Source organism: Lepus europaeus, chromosome 18 (assembly GCF_033115175.1).
Source record: "Lepus europaeus isolate LE1 chromosome 18, mLepTim1.pri, whole genome shotgun sequence".
NCBI classification, from domain to species: domain Eukaryota; kingdom Metazoa; phylum Chordata; class Mammalia; order Lagomorpha; family Leporidae; genus Lepus; species Lepus europaeus.
Genome location: NC_084844.1, coordinates 59,365,605 through 59,387,956, shown reverse-complemented (window position 1 = coordinate 59,387,956; position 22,352 = coordinate 59,365,605). Strand labels below are relative to the sequence as shown.

At 44.2% G+C, this 22,352-nt stretch overlaps 2 protein-coding genes across 4 annotated transcripts in view; one reads left to right on the top strand and one right to left on the bottom strand.

Annotated features, from left to right (window-relative positions):
• Positions 1–2,823, top strand: part of TTC19 (tetratricopeptide repeat domain 19) — a 36,815-nt gene extending 33,992 nt beyond the window's left edge. The window contains exons 11-13 of the transcript XR_009868475.1: positions 367–503; positions 876–986; positions 1,556–2,823. The gene's annotated coding sequence lies outside the window, so the exon portion shown is untranslated. The remainder of the gene's footprint in view (positions 1–366; positions 504–875; positions 987–1,555) is intronic.
• The window catches only part of NCOR1 (nuclear receptor corepressor 1), a 177,885-nt gene that overhangs the window by 1,354 nt on the left and 154,179 nt on the right, over positions 1–22,352 (bottom strand). For all 3 annotated transcript variants that reach the window (XM_062216449.1, XM_062216450.1, XM_062216451.1), the window contains 13 exons: positions 20,057–20,266; positions 19,482–19,631; positions 18,963–19,124; positions 16,397–16,562; positions 15,702–16,195; positions 12,968–13,096; positions 12,392–12,549; positions 11,705–11,928; positions 9,323–9,466; positions 7,084–7,187; positions 2,926–2,979; positions 1,979–2,200; positions 401–580 (listed from right to left, as the gene is read on the bottom strand). In XM_062216449.1, coding sequence (XP_062072433.1) covers positions 401–580; positions 1,979–2,200; positions 2,926–2,979; positions 7,084–7,187; positions 9,323–9,466; positions 11,705–11,928; positions 12,392–12,549; positions 12,968–13,096; positions 15,702–16,195; positions 16,397–16,562; positions 18,963–19,124; positions 19,482–19,631; positions 20,057–20,266 — 2,397 coding nt within the window. The remainder of the gene's footprint in view (positions 1–400; positions 581–1,978; positions 2,201–2,925; positions 2,980–7,083; positions 7,188–9,322; positions 9,467–11,704; positions 11,929–12,391; positions 12,550–12,967; positions 13,097–15,701; positions 16,196–16,396; positions 16,563–18,962; positions 19,125–19,481; positions 19,632–20,056; positions 20,267–22,352) is intronic.

Sequence of the window (22,352 nt, the reverse complement as noted above, 5' to 3'; positions counted from 1 at the left end):
AGCCAGGTGTTTCTGTGGAGAATCCAAGAGCAAGTATTAAGCTTTAACTGAAATAAGATTCCCTAGGAATGTTCTCTAGGAATCTATATGGAAGGCTAGGTGGCCTTGGAGTGGCACTTCATATTCAAGAAAGAACTGAAACTGCAGACTTATTTGCTTTGCACAACACAGGAGAATGGAGGAGCTTTCCATAGATCTTCCTTTGTGGATGGTGATCAGGCTTGTGCTCTTAACATTTCTACAATTGTGTACATTCAGTTTCCATTCTGGAAAGTGGAATCCATTAATGGTAAAGACATGGGAATGTAGTTTTCCAAAGCATAAAATTTCTAATTTTCAAAGAAGTAATCAAAAAGGTGCTTTAAGTCTCATTTACTAGTGGCTGGACGGGACTGCTCACCTGTTGAAGATGGCCTGTCTTCCCAGGCCCACCCTGGCGTCTGCCTGTGGTAGTCCCCCTCGGAATGCACAGAGGAGACCGAAGAGGGCCGTTCACTTCCCAGGTAGGCCTGCCCAGGGATGGGAGATTTTGATTTCCTACTGTTTGACTTGCTAATCAGCTTTGGTTTGCAAACGCCTCCTAAAAGTAACATTCAAGTGAAATAATTAATAGACACATAGTATCTAAGTTCTCAACTTAGAAGTCTACCACAATGCCAATGGTTATATATACTAAGCGAAAAAACAGTGGTAGCATCAGGAATCTGGATTTTAGAAACTAGTGAAATAAAGCGATTTAAAACAGACACCAGAATTTCACTTATAGCGACCAAAACAGATACATCCTTATGCCATAAGCTTAAAAAATATGGTTGCTGAAGAAATAAAGCAGGCTGATCTTCACTAACTGTACCCTCTCTCACCTCCCAATTTAGGGGGAAGCAAGCAGAGGAGTTACAGCATCCTCAACACAACCAGGGGAAAACCTGGAATAGAAATCTGTGCCACCACCAGGACCTCAGCAGAGGCTCTGCTTTCTCTAGCTGGTGAGCTCATCAGGAGGAGTGGGACGCGATGACTGAGCTCAGACGCGAACATCTCAGAAGAGATGCGAGCCTGGGTCATGAGCCTAGCGTTTCCCCACCCTGATCCTGCAGAAGTCGCAGCAGGATGGAGCTGCGTAACCATCACTGCTCTTAGAGCCTTCAGACACACACTTTCATCAATATACACTTGACGGTAGGGGCAGAAAGGGAAAGACGGTGCACATTTTTCAGAACAAAAAATACTGTTGTCAGCTTAAAGCTACATGTAGGCTTAGAACAAGCAAAAACAAAACAAAACAAAACAAAAAAAACAAAAACAAAAAACCAAACCACCACTAACTTTGAACCACAGTGAGATCCTCTGTTTGAAGACAGGGAAAGAAAGCTAAACTAAAACATTACTGGCCTTCAGGGAATTGTTTATGCCCAAGAGATAGATGTCAGTTCTCAGAAGATTAGGAAGGTTCTTATAAACATTAAAGCCTAAAGTTAGGGGTTTTTTGTATGCTTGATTTTAACAATGTGTAAAATGATCCCATTCTAACTTCTGGCTTTTTATCTGGACACAGATGTCTGCAGTGGCGCCTCTCAGGAGCTAAGCAGCAGTGGCTTCCTGGCTGATGGCACCTGAAGGACTCTGAGGCCTTCCTTTTTGTCCTGTCCTTTTCTACGGCTTAGTTTCAATTCTGTTATACTGAAGCTATCATTTTTACTAGAATAGTAAGTCACTTTTATTTACAAACAGAATGTGAGGTTGTACTTGGACTGCAGTTCCAGTGTGTGTGTACGGACAGGACTAGATGCAGACAAAAGCAGAAGCTGCAATGCCGAAGCAGGTAACCTGCTGGGTAAAAACGTTCTTTCTGCTCCTGTTGCTGTGTCTGGGCAAAGTGTCAGAGATCTCAGTGAAGTCACTTAGTGATGCACCAGAACTTAGAAAGTGAAGTAGCTTTTTCCCCGAAATGGCAGAGATCACTGAAATGAAAAATTACCTGAATGAGGTGATGGGTCCCCTTCCTCTCTCCGTGTCTCACTACTGGTCACAACTGACGTGCTGGCGCCACCAGGCACTACTCCCACAGTCTGCGACAGGACCACTCCGTGCTCCTCTACTTTGTCATCAAAGCTCCCCATGAGTGCCTTCCTGATAATGTCTTCTAGACCAAGATTACTGGCAGGATCAGCAAAAGAATGGCCTCGAGAGCTAACTGAGCCTGGAAGAGACAACCAGAAGCATTTCCACTCGATTCCAAGAGGCAGATCAGAGACGGAGAAGTGACAGGCCACAGGCAGCCCTCCAACTCGGCAGGTGGCCTGCAACAATACTGACAGCCCACACACAGAGACAGTATGGGGAGATGGGTTTCCCCAGGTGATTCAGCTACCCACACTTCTGCTAACAGCAAGTCACTCAATTAACTGTTTTAATGCTTTTTTTAATTGAAGATTTAGCTTTCTATTTGAAAGGCGGACAGAGATTGAGAGTCTTCCATCTGCTGGTTCACTCCACCAGATGGCTGCAAAGGCCAGGGCTGGGCCAGGCTGAAGCCAGGAGCCTGGACTCCACCTAGGGTGGCAGGAGCCCAAGTACTGGGCCATCTTCTGCTGCCATCCCAGGCATATTATCAGGGAGCTAGATCGGAAGTGGAGCAGCTGAGAGTCGAACTTGTACTCCAATACGGGCTGACCTTGCAACCAGCAGCTAACCTGGTGCGCCATAATACCAGCTCCTGTTTTAACAGTTTTTGATTGTCTTCTGAGTATTTATTGAATCTGCAGTTCCCCTTTCTGTGCTATTGACTATCTCTTCCCTGAATAAATTACTCATTTTTACATACTGGAGAAGTCCTGGTATACAGTTGATATTCCATATATATTTATTGGATCGACTGCTACCTTACCAATCTCAAATTAATAAATAATATATTTTGAATCTTACCTGATGTGGTAACCGCTGGCAGATTAAAGATCTCAGTTCCTGGCTGAGCTGCTGCTGTATTTAAATAAACATTCGAGTTAACTGAGATATGATAATCCTGTCCATCAAAATAAAGTCTCAAAAGTCGTACAGTAAAATTAACATTATTTCCCCATGATCTCAACTTATTTTACCCATTAAGTCAAAGATAAAATAATGACTTTAAAAAAAGAAATAAAAAACCAGGGTAGGAAAATCAAAACTGGAGCAGTAGAACCGGGAAGGGAAAGGAACTTGTAATACTGAGAAAAACAGGAAACAACTGCTGTCTCAGAACAGAAATTCAGTCTTCGTAGTGAAGAAGAAACCCTGGACCTGAAGATGACCCTGGCGTGCACCAGTGGGTTTGAGGCAGTCTGCTGTCAGTTCCAGGAAAAGCCACCTCAGTGAACATGATGAAAATGATTTTCCCTTCATGGCAAACTAAGAAGCCTCTTACATTCTCAGGGTGCTCTTTGATAAGGCAAAAGACTTTGCCTCTGTCCTTGATTCTTTTCATTCTTCTCCATTGTGCCATGTGTAATCTGCAGTTGGAATGACAGCACAGCGGGCAACCACCCATAAAGCACTGTGCCATGAGGGGAAGGCATTTGGGGGACATAAGTGGTATTTCCATCACTTCTCCCAACATGTCACTGAGAATTTTAAACAAGAAAAAAGAATGCAGGAAGTGAGTGGTGGTTAAACAAGAATGGGGCGTGCTGTGGAGGAGACTGCTCAAGAACAGACCCGTGTCGGGGTGAGCGCTATGAGGATGGGAGTGTGCATGTGCCTACAAGTAACTTGACCTGGGAAGCTGTAAACTCGGGGCGGAACAGCCCCTAGTTCCAGTTTGAGTCTCTGCCAGAGCTACATAGAATTGATAAAGCCATTCGTGGGCCAAGCAGAATTATCCACTCAGAAATTAGCTTGCAATAGTGTTACTGAATTTCCAGTCCTTCCCAGTTCCTTGGCAGGGCCAGACCAAATGACTTTGTGAGCCTTACACAGCTCGTGGGCTGGACATTCAGGGTTAAATTGCCAGGAGGAGGAGAACAGTCCCCAGGAAGACTTAGGAAGCAGTACAGAGCACGTGTATTCTTAGGGCCAGGGACCATGGCAAATAAACTGAAGCTGAAACCACATGGCCTTGTCACTGCCACAGAGCTTGGGACCAGAACACATTTATTCATTTCCCAAGCATTTATTGAGCAGGCTGGTTCAAAATTACTGATCAAAAATGGTCAGATGAAGATAATTTCCTGGAGTTCAACCAATGATAATCCTTAGATACTATGCTGACAGTTCACTGTGCTACTTTGAGACATACAAACCAGAATCACCTGGGTAACTTAGAAAAAATGCAAGTTGTCTACTCTTGGGGTGCTTTGATAAGCACACTGGCTGGTTGTGGTGTTTTTTGAATCCCTTGTTTGAAACAGATGGATGTTCTAACTGCTCCGAAATGAAGGAAAGGGAAAGTAGGCAGGCGCGAGCTGTTTAGGAGGCACCACATGCAGGAGAGGGAGCTGACTGAGGAAACGCGGTGCGGGGAGCTTGAGGGAGCAAGTAAGACGTTCAAGGAAAAACGGCATCTGCAGGAGCACACGAAGGAGAGCTTAGTGGACAAAGGTCAGTCTGTGTGTGATGTAGGTAGTTCTCACATAGGAGTGTCATTTAAACCCCTGGAGTGGATGAAATGAGGGAGGGAGGAAGGGGGACCACCACTAATTGAGGGCCAAAGTACTTCCGGGAAAGGGTTGTTCATTGGGTCAGAAGTGGCAGAGACCAAACAGAGGTGAAAGCATTGAGGTTTTTAAAGAATACACTCATTGATGTCCCTGGTGGGAACATGGGGCTGAAGCAGAGCTGTGGTGGTTGCAGATGGCTTTGACTTAGGTGTAGGACTGAATGTGCCTGGGCCAAGGGGCTACCCAGGAGCCCAGCGGTTTTTTAGTATAAACTCCTCTCTCCACAATCAAAACAAGTTTTGCATCAGGACGCTCCCAGATGCTGAGGCACTGCCTTCTGAGGCTAACACACTGTCCTGTTGCTACATCACATCTTCAGAGCAGAGACCATCGGTTACTCTAAAACACCCAACATGCATCTTTGCTAAGTCAGTGATCCTTGAACCAAAGAATACAACGTAAACCACTAGGAAACCATAAAGCTGACTTCAAGTCATACACAGCATTTCTGAGTCAGAACTTTTTGTCCCACTCTAACGATGACAAAGGCTAGAGAGGAGCGGTGCAGACCACAGCTGGCTGCCCTAAGACCTGCCCTAAGCACTGGCAAATGCATCTCTGGTCACCCTATTTTTATTGGTGATATTTGAGGAGTAAATAATAGATGAAACAGTTGAAGACCAGAGAGAGAAAACAAATGCTAATTGAAAAAAAGGACTTCTGTAGGTCTGAGAGCAATTCTGGTTGACAATCTGGAAAGAGAATTTAGCAGGAGCAAGGGTAAGTTGAGTGACACTGCACTCATGCTTTTTTTCTGTTTTGATGTTCAACATTTACTAATCACAAGGGGCACAGATGCAGACACACATCCACCCAGCAGTTCACAGTTCACAGCCTACAATTTGTTTTGACAGGATCAGGAGAACAGTGGATGGCAGTACACCAAGTCTCCATCACTGGGGACAACGGGAGCAAAGACCAGACTAGGGACAGTAGAGAGTGAGTATGTTTAATAGCAGACTATAAAGAGGATTCAATAAATGCATGCGTATCAACCCAAAGGGAAGGTTCTGCCCTAGAGCTTTCCAAAAATTTGGTTCATAGTACCCTAAGTACAGAACTGTCAGAAGCCATTCTCATGTCCTTAGCAACATGGACCCTGGAGGTGGACTGGAGCCCCACTATGTACCGGTTACATAACCCGTGCCAGCTCCCAAACCTGAGTCTCAGTTCCCTCGGCTGTAAAATGAAGGTAATTATGGTATGTAGCAGGCAGGGCAGCTGTGAGGACTGAATCTAGACAGTGCCTAGCACACAGTGTTAAGTAACCTTTGCCACCATTATTGATGCTGTATTTTTATTTATTAAATTATTTGAGAGGCAGACACACAGAGAGCAAGACAAGCAGAGAGTCTCCCATCCATTGGTTCACTCACTAAATCCCCAAGCAGCCATGCCTGGGCCAGACTGAAGCTAGGCGACAGGAACTCAATCCAGTCCTCCCATGTGGGTGGCAGGGACCCAACTACATGACCCATCATCTGCTTCCCAAGGTGTGCATTAGCATGAAGCTATAATTGGAAGCAGGGCCAGGACTCAATCTAAGGCACTACAGTGTTGGATGTGTGTATCCCAAGGGCTATCTTAACTCCTAGGCCAACCTCCTGCTCCCAATGTTATAGTTTGAGATCTGTTGCACTTGCATATGAATGTTGATGGCTGAATTTCAATCTGGACAGACATTGGTAGGGTAGAAAATGTAGTTGGGAGGAAGGAAGCACAGACTGTCCTACACCTGGAGATGGTAATCGCAGAAGTAGAACAGGTGGAGGTGTATATTAAGAGCACCCCAAGAGACCTGACCTGAAAATACGTATTCACACCAAGTGCACTAAACCCTCACAGTGTTCAGGTCCCAACAAAAACAGCACACACAGTCATGGGCTGCATTCGTAATGATGAATCCACAGCAGGTCATATCACACTACTCTGCATCACTCAGCCTACTAAAAGACTAAGGTATGTGTGTTTTCCTGTAGGGGGCACTGGGAATGAGAATGTGACAGATGACCCATTTTCCGAGGTAAGGCTACTTAAGGACGTACTTTCAAATATCTGAAGAGATGCCATGTGGTGATGGCCCAGGGGGTTTAAAAAGAGAAATGGAGAGTTGATCCAGCCCCACCTCACAGAAAGGTCCACACAGCTTCAAAAAAACAGGGGTTTCTGAATTCCTGCTCCTTAATTAGGAACTCTTCGTGAACAGGCACATGTTTGAGGGGAACTTTAGGTCTGATGTGCTAGATGGATGCCCTATACGAGCCTTCAAACTCAAGGATTACAGGACAGGCAATGTTGGAGATAATATTAATGCATGTTTTATTGGGTTCATGAAAGAAATCCCACTTACCCATATCAGAGTCACCTCCACCAGAGGAGTTCAACTTACGAAAAATCTCCTGCTTCTTTGATTTAACCATGGGTGATGTGTTTTCAAGCTTGGTGAAGAATGAAGGCAAGTAGCTAATACTGCCTGGTGAGCGGGAATCACTCCTGTTAGGAACACAGGAAAGTCTATTATAATCATGTAGTCCTAACCCTGGGGACGTTCTTATTAACAGTAGTGCTGGTGAGAGAGTGCTTGGACAGCTGCAGCCTCTTCATCCCATGTTACAATCCTAACAACATGTCATCATACGCCAGTTAGTACACCTTTTTGAGGACAGAGTCAAATACTTCAGGTCTCAAGAATGAAGTCCTAAATTATAATGAAAACTTGGGCTTGTTTTTTTAAAGGCAGAGGGACAGAGAGCTACACACAGCTTCCATCCGCAGGTTTGCTCCACAAAAGCCCTCCATAGCCAGGAATGCACTGGGAGCTAGAAACTCAATCCTGGTCTCCCACATGGGTGGCAGGGATGCCACTACTGGAGCTATCACTGGTGCCTCCCAGGGTGGAGTGCAGTGATTCTGATGGACTGAACAAGCAGCCAGTGATCATGAGTATCCATGGGAAAAGTCAAACATCTTTTCATGGTGCTCTATTTAACAGCACAAACACATATATACATATATGGCTATCACATAAATCGGGAACAATTCTGGCAGAAATACCTTTAAGTACATTAAAATTACAACAGTACACTTGCCTATATCAAGTGCTTATACCTAAGTACTTGGACTACAACAGAATACTTTGTGTGTTGAACAGAAAACTATTAGTCATTTCAAGCCAGCTAACAGCTGAGTTTAATGTAAAGGGTTTCAAATTTCATTGGCAGCCTCCTATACTAACATATTTTTAAAAATAAATTTTCCGTAACAGCTCATAGATCAAGTCAGAGTAAGAGATGGTAACAGAACATATGGAGAGAAAGCTGTTGGTAACTAAATCAGGTCATGTGGATTCATCACTCAATACAGACACCATATGCCAAGACAATTACAGTGGCAGAAAAATGAGTAAGATATGGTCCTTCTCAAAAAACTCACAAACTTGGGGAAAACATTTAAGTGTATCATTTAACATAAAATTACTTCCTCTCCAAAAATGGATCCACTTACTTTTTGGCTGTCTATGAATGTACACAACAAATGTGAATAAATAACACATTCTAAGAAATGGACTAGCTGTTTGGAGTTAACCTTGGTTTAAGACTGGACTCTTCTCCCTTCCTTCAAGGATGACCACAGACAAGTCACATGTTTACTTAAGAGAGCAGCAGGGAGGTATTCAACAGCGTGGATATGGACACACGAGTTCACAGAGGAAGAGAGAACAAAGTGTAAGGATGGGAGCCCAGTGTTGTGGCACAGCGGGTTAAGCTGCCACCTGCAGCACTGGCGTCCCATATGAGCACCAGTTTGAGTACCAGCTGCTCTACTTCCAATCCAGCTCCCTGCTAATGCACCTGGAGAAGCAGTGGGAGATGGCCCAGGAACTTGGGCCCCTGCCACCCATGTGGAAGACCCAAGTGGACTTCCAGGCTCCTAACCTTAACTTGGCCTAGGCCTAACTCCGGCCACTGTGGCCATCTCAGGAGTGAACCAGTGGATGGAAGATCTCTCTGTCTCTCACTCTGTAACTCTGCCTTTCAAATAAGTAAACAAAAAAAAAAATTTTTTTTTTAAGTATAAGGATGAAGTAGTAGGAAATGGAGTTGCAGGAGCAGAATGAGCTGACCATCAAAGAATCAAATGCCTTGTGCTTGATTCTCTATGAATTCTGGACAAGCCATTCTGGTGGAAGGATGGAGACCAGGGCAAAGAGATGGAATCCAAATGGGGACAGAACTGTCGAGTTCCCAGGGGGGGCTCAGGGAGGGTTAGAGACAGTAAGTGAGAGGCAGGAAAGCACAGGCACTCAGCAGTGCTTCCCTTACACAGTGCTTGGTGCATGGGAAGCACTCACCTGCTGGGTGAAGCCATGGGTGCCACAACCCCCAGTAACAGAGTTAAAAAAAAAAAAAAAAAGACTAAGAAAGACTGAATTTCAAGAATAATTAACACACTTTCTCTAATCTAAATAAATGGAATTTTTTCACTAACATCTGCTGGCATCAGATCACTAGGAAAACAGACTGAAGGATCCTACAAGAGCCCCATCCTGACACATAAACCAAAAAAAAAAAAAAAGACAGCGGCTTCCAAAGCCCGCCCGCCCCCCGCTCCTGGACGGGCCCCCTCACCTCTGCTCCGAAGGCTCAGCTCCCCGCTGAGACAAGAGCAGCATGCTTTCCTGCTTCTCATGCACAACTGGAACCTGGGGTGGGGAGATGGGCTCGTAGGGCTCTGAAGAGACGTGACTCCTCTCTGGGGATTTTCCAGGCCTGCTGTTGTGACATGTAAAATACCACATTTGCTTCAGAGGCTCACCTAGGCTTATCCTAAACAGAAACTGGTTAACTCCTGACTCCACTCAGTTGCTTCAGTAGTCCTCAGATACCCGGCTGTCGCACAGGCTGTTACTGCTGCTTGAACTGTCCACAGCCTCTGCATGTCCCTCAGCAGAGGGCCCCCACCCTTCCCGTGGCAATGAGGTCCAAGGCAACTGCTTATTTTGAGTCATAACCTGCCAGTTCTTTCCCCATTAAGTGAAGGAGTTAAGTACTAACCTGAAAACTAAAGAGTTTGTCAAGTTAGTGAACACAGGCTCCAGTTATACCATTGAGGAGTTCTTTGCATTTTAGTTTTTCCTCTGGATGCCATGTTGGTAAAGATAATGTGGGATAAACACAATTTAGACCAAAATGGTTTTGACGTAGCAATTATGCATATTAGGAGCCACCTGTAACTTGCAGCATCTACATTTATTATTGTTATAGTTAAGCCCAATTAACTCACAAACAATACTTCCTTTCCCAATCTACCTACTGGGGTCATAGAATGAGTCGTCTTCTACCTGTCTTCCTTGTCCACTCCCTCCCCCAGCCCTCAATATTGTCAGCCATTATTGTGATTCACAGCATTTTCATCTAGTCTAGAACGGGTTTGCTTATAGGTTAAAAATCAATGGTGTTTTATAACACTATGGATTGTATAAACATTTTAAACTAGAAAACCAGATGGTTTTACTGAGACCAATAAAAGAAATCCAAGTGTAGCGATCTAGAAGTTAGCAGTGAAAAAGACAAATATATGCTCTTTTCATAAATGCCATCAGTGGCTTAAACGTTGCTACAGGGTACTGGGCACTGGGTACTTTGCATCAGGAATGAACCATGACTTTCTGTAAAGCTTTCTGTTTTTCATAATTTTATTTCTTTTCTCTTTTTGGTTGAAAGAGAATAAATGTGCTTTCATTTTGTTCTTAAGACCATCCAGCTTTGGGGCTGGTGTTGTGGTACAGCAGGGTTATGCCACAGCCTGTGACATGGGCAGCCCATATGAGCACTAGTTTGAGTCCTAGCTGCTCCACTTTTGATCCTGCTAACGTACCTGAAAAAACAGAGGAAGATGGCCTAAGTGAATAGGCCGCCTGCTACCCACTAGGTTCCTGGCTTTGGCCTGGCCCAGACCTGGCTGTTGGTAGCCTGAGGAGTGAACCAATGGATGGAAGATCGATTTCTCTCTGTCTTTAACTGTCTATAACTCTGCTTTTCAAATAAATAAATAAATCTTTTAAAAAGATCATCCAGTTTCTTGAACTGACGTCAAAATTTTGCTTCAAAATAATCCAATTGCAGGGTGGGGCAAGAGGGTGAAAAATCAAACAGGAATGGCCATCCCCTTCTGACTGCCAGAGCCAGATACATGCAGATGTGCTGTCCTGTGCCCTCTCCCTTTGTATATTTAAAATGTTGGCAACACAGGCCATCTAGCTTCTTAAACACGAGGGGTCGGTAGGCAGGCTGGAAAAATCTTTTGCTACAGACGTCTTTTTCTCAGGCTGTGAGCTGTGGCTTCCACTCCTTGGGCTCATGAGTCTGCTGTGTGTTTTCCAGGTATTTGCCGACTCTGATCTGTTGATATCCCAGTCTTATTCTCAGCATTCTTATGAACTCCCCTGTGCTATTTAACTGTAATTTCATATATACTAATGTTTAGTCTACCACTTTGAACCAAAAATCCTGTCTCCGTTTTTTTTAATCCCAATGTAGAACAGCAGGTAAGAAGATATTCTCTTTACCAGACAGTCCTGACATTAAAAAACTATCTCCTTCCTCCTATCATGTTGCCATTTGTCTCACTTTGCTTTGTTTAATGTCACCTTCCTAAATACCTGTTGTTGTTAACCCAGGAGAAACCCAAGAGAGCGAGGTGATTCTGAATTCAGGACCACTCAGGGGCCCCTTAGCTACCAAACTGTGCTCCTTCATAACTGTCCGTGCAAACCAGCAAACACCACAACAAAAACTAACTAGTAGATAGACTTAAAGACAAGCACACCAACTGCTCAGGCAGCAGGCACCCCAAGAGCAACATGTAATGGAGAAACCTCATGGACATTTTCCAGAGAATAAGGCAAATGAGCTGTAGGTGGTGTGAGACATGAACCACTATCTTGCAGGTATATTCAGACTATTGGGACTGCTGGGAAATCTGCCTATCATTTGCAGTCAAGACTGTACCTTCCCCGGGATTTATCCACAAGATTTTCTGGAGAAACTCTGGAACCTGGTCTCTGATGGTGAACAGACTGAGATTGGGACTCGGGGCTGTAACGACTTGATGTTTTAGTCCTCACAGGCGTTGACACCAAAGCAGAGGGTGAATTTTGGAATGTAGAAGTGGGAGGTTGCGGGGGAGTCTGCGAGGGAACTTGATTTCTAGCAAAATCCTGTGTGATAATTTGCTGTGACACAGAAAAAAAGGAAATGGTTAAACTCATTACATTCCTGCAAAAGAAAGTAGCATTTGAGGCCAGCATCTGCCCTAGTGTTGAAAAACTCTCATCCCCATATCCGACTGCCTGGGTTCAAGTCCAAAATCTGCTCCTGATTTCAGCTTCCTGCTAATATGCATTCTGGAAGGCAGCAGGTGACAATTCAAGTAAATGGGTTCCTGCCTCTTAGATTAAGTTCCTGGCTCCCACCTTCAGGCTCGCCCAGCCCCAAGCTGTTGCAGGTATTTGGGGAGTAAACCCAGTGGATAGGAGTTCTGTGTGTCTGTCTCTCAAATAAAATGTAAATAATGTAGACTTCATAATTAAAAGTAGAAATCTACACACATCTTATTTCATGGTTTTCCTTTTCTATATATCTGCTTTCTGCATGATCAAAAAATAAAAAATCGGATTATAACAATGAAAAGCTTACACAGATGTGATCGGCAAGTGTGATGAGCCGATGGGTCCTGGGCACTTGTCCCATCCCCTCTGCCTGTGAGGAAGGGGGCAGCTGCTGCTGTGGAGATGGTGACTCCTGCTGTGGTCGATAGTGATGTAATGGTCCTTCATACTGTCTGCCTGGATCGTCTAACGGAGGACAGATAGATGTCTTACTCAGCGATGCCCTTGTCTTTTACTCATGATCAAAGATTACATAGATTTCAAAAGAAACATGAAAAGGATGTGATACAGCTCTCGAAACTCAGAATTTATGTATCTTAATTTTGGGAAAAAAATATTTCTTCACCAACAGGAGTTCGGACTAGTAAAATGAGCAACCAACATTAATATCAACTATTATGTCATTAAAATACAAACAAAAGTGTGATCAATAATAGCTTAAAAGCTGCTTTTCATTGGTGCAGTTTCCAATGTTTCTAAAGCAGATGGACATAAGATTACCCTGAAACAAAACAAGTCATTCCTTATTATGGTCTAGACAGATAAGAAGCCAATGATCAATGTAAACATGCAAACATGTCAGCAGTGGCTAAGAGAGACATACTTTCGGCTTGATTTGCCTTAACAATCTCTGGCTGATAGGCCTGCAGTTTTTCCTGGGGCGGTGCAGGTGAGCTGGCAGGACTTATGACCTCAATAGCATCGCTAGTTGTTTCATACCTGTGAGAAGACACTTTAAGAAAAAAATCTTATTTTAAAACTAATACTATGAAACATTTCAAAAGCACAAGTTATTCAAACCTCATATTTTAGTTTTCTTATCAGAAATATTAAATGGCATTCCAAGTTATCAATAAAAACTACTGAAATCAATGGACTATAACAAAGGTGCTTCGGTGTTTATAACCCTTGCAGTGGATGGGATTTCTGAAATCTTGTGGATTCCAATGTCTTTTTCAAAAGCCTATGATAGGGAGCAGGTGTTCAGCCTGGTGGGTAAGATGCTCACATCAGAATGTTTGAGCTCAGTTCTGGGCTGTGGTTCCTGCCTCCAGCTCTCTGCCAATGCAGACCCTGGAAGGCCGTGCGTGGCGGATGCTCAAGTCACTGTGCTCCTGCCGCCCACGTGGAGGCCTGCATTGCATTCCCAGCTCCTGGATCCGGCCCTGGCCACTGCCAGCATTTAAGAAGTAAACCAGAAGATGGGCATTCTCCCTCAAATAAATAAATATGTAAGTTGTTACAGTCTGTACCAAGCGATGAGGTAAGGCGGAACTGAGAACAGATTTGTGATGTTCTTCTCAGAGATGGAAAAGAATTCAGCAGGGAACGACTCATCAGAAGAAATTAACAAACGAAGGAGCAGTTTGCAACAGCTAATTAATTCCACTAATCCCAGTTCTATGGGACAATCTACTCTTAGAAAGCTTCATTACCATGGTGACTTCAAGCTTTAAGTTATATAACATTATATAATAATTTTCTCTAATAATAGGAGTACTGCTGACAAATATTGCTCCAGATTAATTCTTCAGTACCATGTTACATTGTGATAATCAGCAGCAGCGGCAGGGAATGTGTGAAGGGAAGTAAATTCACAGAGAGGGAGGGCGTCCTCCACACCAGAGAAGAACCCTGGGAGAGTCCTGCAATGGCCGCGGCTCTGAGTCCGGAAGGCAAATGGAACTTCCTGCACAGGAACTTTCCGCCTTCAGCGGACTTTGCATCTACAGGCTGCACCGCAAAGTGAGAAAACCATCACAGGCCTAAAGGATGTGCGACTGCAGCTAGACACAGGCATAAGACGAGAAGACACTTGACTGCTTAGCTACCACCCGCGCCCTCAACAACCCTTCCTCCTGCCACCCAGGTCAAGGAAAATGCAGTTCCTGGCCCTAGTGGACTCGCCAGAACAAACACCTGATAAACAGGATGGAAACCATCACTGAGGCACGGATTTATCACTGTTTATGTACCATCAACCTGAACCTGCTGAGAACTTCCAACAATCAGCCAAAACAATGTCTGATCTCAAAACACGTTCACACTGTTTATGAAGCCTTAAGGGGCAAGGTCAAGGCAATGTACTTCATCTCCAGGGTGAGTGAGGGAGGCTCTCAAGAGTCAAACTGAAAACCATACTGAATAATTGCCAATAGCCTGTGAATTTCATGCAACTCACAGCCTCGTGGTGTAAAAAAAAAAAGAAAAAAAAGAAAAAAAAAAAAAAAAAGGAAGACATGGCCACTCAGAAGGAACCTGGGCTTTCTATTTTCAGACCTGAAAAGCAGCTCCTAGCTCAAGCTTTGGGGGTGATCAGGCAACCTGTACACTACACTGGTTCCATCAGCCCAGGTGGAGCCACCTTGTGTGCTAGGGACTTCGTTCTAAAATTCCTGCCATGTTTCTTCCTCAGCTTGCCACTCTGTACAAGCAGAAAACCTACGTTGTGGAATTTTCCTAATGCCAGGCTAAAAGGAAGTCATGCTTCTATACAAGCTGCCTCCTTCTCTTCAAAAACCTAACAACCGGTAGCTAAGGACCTAAGCGATTAATAATGAAGTGGATACTTAGAAGGAAAAAGGTCGATACATGCATTCTGGTGCACGAGAGATCTTTTTTTCATCACCTCCAGCTCTTCTCAATTTCTTTAATGGAGATAACAGACAATGACATGATTAGATCACCTCTGTTAGCAGCTTCTCGTTTAAATACCTGCTTGTTTTTTTCTGAAATTCCATACAGAATTTAGGCAACAGTTAGAAAGGAATTTTTAAAAAGTAACTGTTCAACCACGTTAGTGTAGTTCTGCAGAGTCTACCCTGCCATAGTGACTAACCAAACTTGGGCAAAATCCAACTTGCGAGAATGGTACAGTTTAAGTAACAATTACAAAGTGAGGCTGTCACTGTTTACAAACCTACATCTTCCATAAGGGGATCCAATAGGCTTTGGGGGATCAGTGGAGATCCTGAACCACGCCCTGGCAAATGCCTCTAAACAAAGTGTGCCATGGCAGCACATCTGTCACTTTTCAGATGCCTTGGCGTGTTAACAGGCTGTCTTTTCCTATCTACTTTCCCAACTGAATGCTGTGAAAAAGGTAGCTTTCTTTTGGGAACATGTTGATAGGATTACACTTAGGACACTGAGATATTTAGATGATCATAAAAATAGTGAAAGATACACTTTTTTGCCCTGTCAACCCATAAAACCTTTTCTGTTACACTGACCATCAAACATTAGGATTGTTCAATACCATACAGTTCTGCTTTCCCTAGAGAAGAAAGTCATTCTTTACTCAGACATCACACTGTGCAACTCAGATTGATACATACAGCTACTGGAAGAGTCTGAACCTTGAGAGCCACGTTCCCTTGCATCCTTGTCCGAGGCAATTTGCCGGGTGATGATCACGTCTATGAAGTTAGCTGCAGTAATGGTGGTCTTCCCTCTGGTCCTGAGCTCTTCCTCATATCTGGACTTTGGAGGAGGCCCTTTATCTTTCCCAGCCTCAGAATAAACTACTGAAGAGTGAGGCTGGGGCTTGCCACTTGGAAAGGCTGAAGAAGTGTACAGACACTGAACAGATCTCTTCTCCACCTCCAGGCTTTTCTGCTCTAGCTGCTGCTGCTCACTAACTGCTGCTGACCTGCTTCTCAAATTGTCTTCTAACCTGGCAGCTTCATGCTTACTCTCTTTTGTTTTGGACACATCCATCTGGGGTGCAGAAGCTGCAGCGTCCACAAGAGCAGCCAGGGCGTCCGCAGCAGTGTTGTAGCGGGAGGCTGGCAGGCCTTGGCTTATGGAAGGGCCCCCAGCGGGCAGTGGCCTGTAAAGAAAACCAAACCACAGCTCTGTGAAGGGACGATCATCTACTGGGGGTGGGGTGGGGAGTTGCAAAGACAAACTGTAAGACAAAATTAGGAGAAAGAAAATCATGACTTGACTTATATGATTGTGGCTGCCAATTTTAAAATGTCTATGTGAGACTTGGTGAGTGTGTGCGGTCAAAACGTAACAAGCAACTGACATGATTCGTAGCTGAGCAGTTGGGTCCAAAGGTGTGATTACGCTGGTTCCATTGGTTCCCTGGAAAACACTGGGTCTCTGCTGCAACATGGTCTCCTGAGCTCTTACTGACGGGGACGGGGAGCGAGCGTATCCGTGACTGCCAGGCCGGCCGGGCTGCTCTGAGCCTGCAGGGGCGGAAGAAGGAAAAGGAAGACAGCCCCGCGGTGAGAAAGAAGCTGGACACAAAGGGCAGCACCATTCACTCACTGTTGGATTCCTAACACTTCTCACTGAAAAAGGAAAATGAGACAGGAAACTTGATAACTTATTTTCTGACCTCTCTAGAAACTTGTTCTACATAGTCTCAATAAAGAGGCAATAAAACCAGAAACAAAACAGCAGGTAACATGTACTGCCACTTTCCCTTTTTGTGACAAATTTCAACCTTCATTCCAGACAAAAACAAAATTAGCTCCAACAACAAAGCGCTACTATCAATCAGAAAAGGTCACCTCTCAGATTCTTCCTCAAATTCTGGTGTGTGTGTGATTTCTAAAGACTTGGTATGGCTTCCTAAGCATCTTAATGAAAACTGTATATTACTGGGACGCCAGGGTTCAAGGCTTTTCACTCCACCTTAGCACGTCCTGGTTCACCATGTCACTGCTCTCCACGGTAACTTTTACTCCTATGAGATGAAATCATTCAGAAAATCCTTCCCCAGGGCTTGGCTCCAGTAGACACATTTCTTCAAAGCTTCAAGCCAGTTTTTCACCTAACTTTAGCTCCCCCATTAAGGACAGGGCTAGGACTTGCTCAGAACCACTTTACTTGGAAAAACTTGAACACAAATTCCCTCTCAAATCAATTTCTTCTCTGCTTCCTCTTGTTCAATGGCCTCATTTCCAACTCTGCAGTGTTTGCTGACTTCCTAAGATTGAGCAGTTTGAGCACACACTCCTGTTTTCACATGTAGCACCAATCACACAAGCTTTTCCACAATTTGCTTCCTTCTGACTATTCATTAGTTTCTATGAGTGCTTCTATGGAATCCATTCCTACAAGTGGAATTGCTGGGTCTCATAGGGGTACCCCAGTTTACACTACCCATGCTTCTGTGTCTGTGTTTCTTTAGACACTGCAACACAGAATATTTATCAATCTTCTTAAATGTCTGATGGGGCAAAATAGTACTTTATTGTCTTAAATCCGCATTCTTACCCATCTGTGGGATCACGTGTACTTTAAAAACACAGTTCCTATCAAAGTTATATACCATCTTTACGTAGCTTTCTTTAGTTTTCTACGTGCTTTCATGAGCAACATGGAGTCAATATTATGGGGCTGCCTCACAATTCATTAAAGCATTTCCTATGGTCAGATTCGTGGTGACTGTTATTGTGTTTGTACATAGGTAACAAGTGACATCTAAACGTGTTCAGGTTGTACACATGCTATTCTTGGGAATAATATTGCCAAAGCCAACAAGACTGGCTTCTGGGCTCCTTCCTTTACTGCCACGCCATCCTCATGGACTGCAAAGGGCCTACTTCCTGTGACACCTTCCTGCCACTGTGGCCTTGGGTTCTGCTCCTGCCTCTCTGCTTTCTTTGGTGGCCAACCAAAATCAGCCCTCATAGTACTCTCTGAAGACTGACCGACCCCTCCTTTCACCATAGCACCGTGGAAATCGTACTCGAGCCACAGTTTCAACTTTCATGGGCAACTCTTCAATCAGCACCTCCAAACTGCCTTTTCTCCTGAGCACCAGAGCTGTATATAGGACAGGATGGACATGCTCAACGATTTAATTCAAAGAACTGAAATTGGAAAGTTTATCATGGATGACAGATGGCTCAAGGATGCACTAGATCATGTATGTCCAAAATAAAAATCATCATCTCTTTGCTTTTGCTAATCATGCTCTTCCTTATTTGCAGACCAAATCCTGTTTCTATCTTGCCCTCATTCCCCAGACCTGCTTATTAAGCTTCTCTGGTTCTACCTTCATATTCTTCCCAGCAGTTACTTTCTGCCCATTTCATCATTGCTAGAATAGTCCAGGCCACCATTAGCAGGCACAGGAACTCCTAACACTGTCTCATTGGCCTTGTGGCCCCAGCCCATGCGCACCTTCAAGATTCTAATCCATCTCACGCACACTTGTGTTAAGTGTCCCTCTGAACACTCGCCTCCCTCCTGAACAGAATGGCAGCACTTCATTCTAAATCAAGATGCCGCACCACTTTCTACCGTATTTTCCAGTCCTTCTTTCAACTAGAATTCAGCAACACTTCATATATAGGACTCTTTGCCTGGGCAGCTCTTTCTGCTTTAAGAGCTCTGCACGGAAGACCTTCAGGCCCAACCGTAACCAACGGCTTAGGCCAATCAAAATTAGACCATCATCATGCAAACTTCATTTTTCCCATGTAAAACCCACCTTTCCTTGCTCGCAACCTGAACCCTGGGATGACTTTGGGTCTTAGGATTCTGGTTTCCATCTTCCACAGTGTTCTAATGCCCCACCAGACCAGATCCCCAAGAGCTGTCTGCAGGCCGCAGGAGCACAGCCTCTCACTGACCTGGACGCAGGTAGAGGTCGGAGGAGGCTGCGGCGATGCGCTCCCGCTCTCGTTCCCGTTCCCGCTCTTTCTCCCTCTCCCTCTCTCTCTCCCTCTCCCTCTCTCGCTCTCGTTCCCGCTCCCGCTCAGCACTTGCGGCTGCAGCAAGGTGTGTTGGGTGTCCTGTAAAACAAATCAATCTGCAATTTAATGACAAAAATGTCAACCTACCAAGTTTATCAAGCAAGTTTTAAATTCATGCATGAGAATTTTTTCAAGAACAACAACAAAAACCCTCCAAATCTGGCATGTAGGAAGTTTTATTTTACTAAGAGTTTTAGATAACAGAATGTAACACAAGCATTTAGGGTATTTCTAGGGTATCTACTAACAAATGGCACATAGTAACCATTACTAAATGTTAAATGAAAAACAGCAGGCCAAATGGGAAGAAGCTGCCCAAAACACCTTAAAAGACTATGCTGTGAAAACCTGAGCATGTCTATCCTATTGCAGAGGCCCATCACTGCAGGATCTTACCAGGAGACATAGACGCAGGGTTGTACGGCCTGGGAGGGAAAGTAATCTGTGTACCAGGAATATATGTGATTCTGTCCATGGGAGGAGTGCTTGTTCCCCCGGGGTGAGGCACTAAAATTGCTGGAGGCATATTGGTCAGGTCAATGATTCCTATGCAGAAGACAAATACAATTTATGTTAAGTGTTATTCCAAAGATACACGGGCTTTTGGACTTTATCTACCTCTAAATTCAAAGGTCATTTGGACTCAGTTACATAAAAATGTTTAAGATCATCAATACTTTTTAAGACTGTCTTTAAGTCTAGAAAGGACATTAAATACCGTGCTCCACACCGATAACCTCAACATACGGACAGATTAAAGACAGACAGCAAACTGGTCAAACATAGATTTCAAATATTTAGCACAGTGATGGATTACGTATTTTAGTGTTTAATAAAGCACCTCTTCTGATACATTAGTTTGTATAGTGGGAAGGCTGCAGCACTTTCATTCAATACATATTTATTGAGAATCTAAGAAACAGTATGTAAACATCATAAACTGATGAATTTTGAACTGCAGAGACACACACCTCTTGTTGGTGGGTATGGGAGACCCAGTGGCTGTTCTCTTGGGGAGAGTCCTCTGGCTACATCAGGGCGCAAGTTCACCTGCATCTGCTGTGAGGTAATGTAATCATTTAAGATTGTCTGTCTTGTATTCTCCATTGCATACAGCTGATACTGACTTGGGTAGCCTGGAGTTGGTGAAAGCTGTCTCTGAAACAGGTAAGCAGCAGCTGCTGAGTGAAAGAATGAGAGAAAGGCACTGAGTTTCATAGTGAGTGAAATTCATCTGATAAAGATCACCCACACAAAGAATAAGGAAACAGCCAGCAACTAGGCTAGTGCACACACAACTTTTACTTATCATTAGCTACAGGGATTAAAGACCTTGACATATCAACAATATGGACTCTAACTCATTCTAGTATCTGAGATGTAACTGAAAAGGGGAAGGAGAAGGGTAGCTACAAATGTCTCACATGGTTTTACTTCCAATATTTGACATGTAACTTTATTTTCACCTGAATTCTCCAAGAGTTGTGTTTCAAAATAAGTCTATTTGTGTAGTACTAATCTCCCAATACAAGCAAACAGAAGTGCATGTGAAAGTTCCTCATGACAAATATTAAGTTTACTTTCCTGGTGGTAAAAACTGGATCAGTCTACAAGCATCAATTCAGTGTTTGTGTTTGGAACAGGGACTGGCAAATTTTTTCTGTGAATGGCCAGATGGGAAATATTTGAGGCTTTGTGCTAGTTTCTGTCACAGCAACTCAGCTCTGCCACAGAACCACAACAAGAAGTTACAAACAAAACAAAGATTTGGTATAGCTGTATTCTAATAAACTTTTATTTTCTGAAAAAGGTGGCAGCTATATTTGGCCCAAAAGTTATAGTGTTCCAACCCCGAGGTTAGAGCATGCCAAAAAAAACAACACAGGGCAGCAGCAGCATGGTGAAAAGTAGAAGATAGCGTCTCTATCCTCATTTACACTTCAGCACAGGCTTAGAGATGGCAAGCAAGGCTGGCACTATGGTGCTGCAAGTTAAGCTGCCACCTGAGACGCCAGCATCCTTTATGGAGTCCAAGTCCTGGCTGCTTGGCTTCTGATCCAACTCCCTGCTAACGCACCTGGGAAAGCAGTGGAAGATGGCCCAAATGCTTAAGACCCTGTACCCACATGAGAGACTCAGAAGTAGCTCTAGGCTTCTGGCTTCGGCCTGGCCCAGTCCCAGCTGTTGCAGCCATTTGGAGAGTGAACCAGAGGATGGAAGATCTCTCTCTCTCTCCTATCCCTGCCTTTCAAATAAATAAATAAACCTTTAAAATTAAAAAGAGAGAAAGAAGGGGGGGAGAGGGAAAGCAAGGGGAGGGGAGGGAAGGGAGAGAAGGGGGGAAGGGAGAGAAGGGAGGAAAGGGAGGGAAGGCAGGAAGGGAGGAAGGCAGGAAGGGGGAAAGAGGGGAAGGGAGGGAAGGGAGGAAAGGCAAGAAGGCAGGAAGGAAGTCGTTCAGTCTTTGGGGCCTAAGCCCAGAGCACAATGAGCTCCCCTTTGTCCTCCCAGGGCCCAGTCCTTTTTCTTCCTGCCACTGCCAACTAAGCCTCACTCACACGTGTATATTTTCTGTTCAGACCTCTCTTCCTGTCTAAACTTTGTGCTCACATTCTTGAAGTTAAAATTGAGATACAGGGCGGTAGCACTGTGCCATAGCAGGGAAAGCCACCACGTACAACACCTGTATCTCATATGGCCACCAGTTCAAGTCCTGACTGCTCAACTTCCTATCCAAATCCATGATAATGGCCTGGGAACTCAGTGCAAGATGGCCCAAAGGCTTGGGCCCCTGCCACTCTTGTGAAAGACCCAGATGAATTTTCGGGTTCTTGGCTCCTGGCTTCAGCCTGGCTCAGCCCTGGTCATTGTGGTCATTTGGGTAATGAATCAGCAGATGAAAGATTCCTCTTTCTGTCTCTCTTCGCTCTCTCTCTCTCTCAAATAAATGAGAAAATCTTAAAAAAAAAAAAAAAAAAAAAAAAACAGAGACAGAATATGTGTGTATCCCCTCAGTCTTTTGGGAAATTTATTAGTAGGCCAAATTAAAAACCTAAGAATTTTAAAGGTTGTTTACATTTCCTAGTAGCAAAATACCTGTAGAAAATCTTTTATCTGAAAGTTACATCAGTGCAGGAGTCCAAGCACTTGGGCCAGCATCTGCTGCCTTCCCAGGTACATTAGCAGGGAGCTGGATCAGAAGTGAAGCTGGCGCTGACATGTGATGCTGGTTGTCTCAAGCTTCGGCTTAACTTGCTGTGCCACAACACT